This window comes from Thermobia domestica, chromosome 7 (assembly GCF_964235325.1).
Source record: "Thermobia domestica chromosome 7, izTheDome1.hap1.1, whole genome shotgun sequence".
In the NCBI taxonomy this organism is placed as follows: domain Eukaryota; kingdom Metazoa; phylum Arthropoda; class Insecta; order Zygentoma; family Lepismatidae; genus Thermobia; species Thermobia domestica.
Window position 1 is genome coordinate 241,297,259 of NC_137460.1, and position 3,908 is coordinate 241,301,166.

Genomic DNA, 3,908 nt, shown 5'->3' on the forward strand with positions numbered 1-3,908 from the left:
CCATATGGTGCGGTTTGTAGGTGAGTTCGACTGGCGGGGTTTAGGTGAGTCGGTAATAACTGTAACTTCCATAGCGGGGCTAGGAGGTTGGTGCAGGTCTGCTAAAGGTGGAATCGGTATTGACGTCGGAAGTGAAGTAATAGAAGCAAGAGTTACATCATTCCCGCCCGAAGCGGCGGCCATTGTTTACAGTTGCCTCTAAACGAGGCGTGTATATCACTACGGTACAAGGCGCACACACTAAAGCACGACACTTCACACGTAAGTTTGTCCAGAAACCACTTTATCACACGCACACCATGCACGTCAAGTAGAGAATCAAGCACACTCACTTCTGCATTATGCGAACTCAGCAGTTTTTTTGCCAATAGAGCAGCACTAACAAAAAACAATTGAGATGTGAAACGCACTTAAGCAGTGTTTTACTTCCAACACTTCCTTCAAAACACTGCATTTATAAACATTTAATGTAATGAACACCAATATTTACCCGCAACTTGTTAAATCGCACACGTTCAAGAGGTTTTGTAAGAAGATCAGCTAACTCATCATTCCCACTAATGTGTTCGACTTAAATATCATTGTTCAAAACCCTTTCACGTACACAAAAGTACGGGCTTCAATATGCTTTGATCGTTTGTGATATTCAGGATTTTTCGACAACTTTACAGCACTTGCATTGTCCACATAGAGTGTAGGCGAAGATTTCAAATTTGAAAGCTGCGACAGTTCTCTTAAAAGTCTCTTCAACCACACCAGCTCCTTAACCCCTTCACTAGCAGCAATTATTTCTCCTTCTGTAGTAGAGAGCGCAACTACCTTCTGAAGCTGACTTGTCCAAGTTACGGCTCCACTAGCAAATGTAACAATAACACACGTAGTTGAACGTCTTGTGTTTTTATTCTCAGCAAAATCGGCATCACTGAAAACTTTCAGTTCCGCAGGTTCTTTCTTGTACTTAATACCGAAACCTGTAGTACCTTTCAAATATCTGAAAATTCGTTTTACATTGCCCCAATCACATCCCGATTGCTTGTTCATTTTTCGTGCGACCTTACCAACAGCAAATGCAATGTCGGGAGGAGTTACCATTGATAAGTAAATGAGACAACCCACTGCTTCACGGTAAGGAACCTTTCTCTAAAATCTTCAAAGCTGTTACCTTCCTCCCGACCAACTGGTGTTGAAACAGGATAACAGTCACACGTTCCAAACTGTGCCATAATTCGGTTGGTATATGCTTCTTGACTTGTCATACAATCCTTGTCATACCATAGCCAACTAGATAACCGGAAATACTTTTATTATCAAACTTAGAACAAAAGGTTTTTGGTACATGAACATAACACTGTGTTCCAAAAATTCGCAAATGGTTAAGCTTGTCAACTTCTCCAGCGTATACAACTCGTACGGTGCCTTACCATCAATGAATGATTTACCGGTTCAATTTAAAATGTACGCTGCAGTATTACAAGCTTCACCCCACAGTGCTTTCGGTAGATTCGTAGTATTAAGTATAGAACGAGCTGCTTCGAAAATTGTATGGTTCTCCTGTTCAGCAGGTCCATTTTGTTCAGGCGTATAAGGAGGAGTAATCTGACACTCAATACCACGACTTGCCAATAATTCTCCAACCTTTTTGTTGTCAAACTCTTTTCCCCCATCACACCTGAAATATTTTACGACATGACCTTTTGTACGTGCTTCGTTTAAAAAAAAATCAAGAACATCAGAAACTTCGTTTTTATGCTTTAGAAAAAACAGTCTACGAAATCGACTAAAGTCATCTTTAAAACAAACATAATACCGTGCTCCGCCCATAGATGTAATGTTCATTGGTCCATTAACATCTGCATGAATAATTTCACGAACCTTCTCGGCTCTGTAGACTCTTGGTTTAAATGGCAACCGATGCATTTTACCTAAAGCACACCCATCACAAAATTGTTCACTGCCCTCATCCACATCAATGTTCATTTTGTTTTAATACCTGTTTCACATGTTTTTTTTTTTATTTTGGTGAGCAAAACGCTCATGATACACCTGTAGTGTGTCACTAGGGGTAACCAAATGCACTTCAACAGCTTGTTCTGGCTTTACAACAAGCATATTTAAAAAATTCAGTCCGTTGCCAACACATCAATTCATCACAATATTGCCAGTGTTTACATCACGGATAATAACACCTTCACTGTCCATTGTCGTACTATACCCATTTTGTGCAGCTGCTTTCACAGAAAATAAATGCGGAACATACGAGCAGCAGGAACATACAACACATCAGTCATTTCAGCATCATACCACACATCATCATTAAGTATTTGAATCTTGAGTGTCCCTTTTCCATAAGCCTTCATAACAACATTTTGTTTTCCCAACGAAATTATTTCAGGAACAGAAAAGTTTGTGTATGACGAAAAATATTGTTTATTAGATGTCAGATGTTTTGATGCACCGCTGTCACAAACCCACTTATCTGCACTGACGTAATTTGTCTTTGACGCACCCATAGCACATAGGAAAGCAACGTTACTAGGTACAATTTTCTTCTGTGGACATTCGGCTGTCCCGGGCCCTAGTTCCTTGCACTTTTTACAGGGGAACTTCTTCTTTGCACGACTGAGGTCACTTTTACCGGTTTTCTTAGAGTTTGAGAACTTAGTATTACCGCGTTCACTGCTCACAAAAAAAGCTTTGGAGTCGGTTACAGTTTGGTCACTCTGCATCTCACGTAACTCGATAGCACACAACTTTTCAATCAGCAAATTAAGTTTTTGTTCATCAGCTGGAATAGTGTCCCACAAATCTTTAAAATTGTCATATTCCTTACCCAACGTGGATAAGATCCGACCGTTTAGCATGCGTTCTGATAAAGTATTCTCACCGTGTTTTGTCAGTTCATCATTCAAATCAACAAAAAAGGTTTTCCAGTTTTGCCACATGCATGCTGATATCTTCTTTGTCATCCCGCCGAACCCGAAAAAATGACTCAATCAGCATATTTAACCTTTGTGTACTACTGCGCTCGAAACGGGCACACAATTTGTCGCATACTTCTTTTGAATGATTGCACGTTAACACGAGCTCCGCGACAGGTTTACTTAACGTACTCGCGATAATGCTTGCTGCCCTTGCATCGTCCTTCTGCCACTCGGTGAACGCCATCTTTTGTGCTTGAGTTGCATCATTTGTTAATTCTATACATTTCCTTGTGCCATCAACAATGGATTCTACTCCGTGTGCACGTAACACCATAGTCATCTGCCATTTCCACTTAGCTCAATCATTAGGTCCTTCAAGTTTGTCCAAAGTTAATTTAAATTCACTCGAAGAAGCCATCTTTCACGTTAAGGAAAGCACAAAGATGTTAACAGTTAACTATGCGCAATATACTTCGTGGCTTGGGCCCATAAACTCTAAAAAATTATGGCAGAATACAGCCTTTGTTACATGAATATTTATTATCACAGGAAACCTCAGCGTGAGGTATTTTACACTAGAAATATCCTCAAAAAATATATGAGCAGTACTGATGCAACAAGCACACACACTTCTGCATTATGCGAACACAGCAGTTTATTTTTTGCTAATATAGAGCAGCACTAACAAAAAACAATTGAGATGCAAATACACTTATGTAGTGTTTTACTTTCAACACAATTTAATATCATTCTTACATCATATTCATTTACCACTGAAAAATAAATGTAAAATGAACATAATAAGCAAATAAACACACTTATATATGGAGTAACCCAAATAAGGTTACTATAACTTCAAAACAATCTATTGAGACATAGTACACAAATGCGTTATGTTAATTTAAAAGTTATTACTGTAGTTTTAATACTTTAACATAAATGATTTTGGAATATATATAGTAGAACGGGGGAAGACGCCATACTTTT

At 38.9% G+C, this 3,908-nt stretch overlaps 1 protein-coding gene across 1 annotated transcript; it reads right to left on the reverse strand.

Annotated features, from left to right (window-relative positions):
* Nucleotides 1-2,231: 2,231 nt before the first annotated feature.
* LOC145689628 (uncharacterized) lies at nt 2,232-2,966 on the reverse strand. Its single transcript, XM_081763817.1, has one exon. It carries the CDS (start codon nt 2,964-2,966, stop codon nt 2,232-2,234), a length of 735 nt encoding a protein of 244 aa, XP_081619943.1.
* Between the last annotated feature and the right edge of the window lie 942 nt (nt 2,967-3,908).

Excerpts from the sequence above, each read along its gene's own strand:
- LOC145689628 (XM_081763817.1), bottom strand. The coding sequence starts at position 2,966 with ATGACAAAGAAGATATCAGCATGCATGTGGCAAAACTGGAAAACCTTT.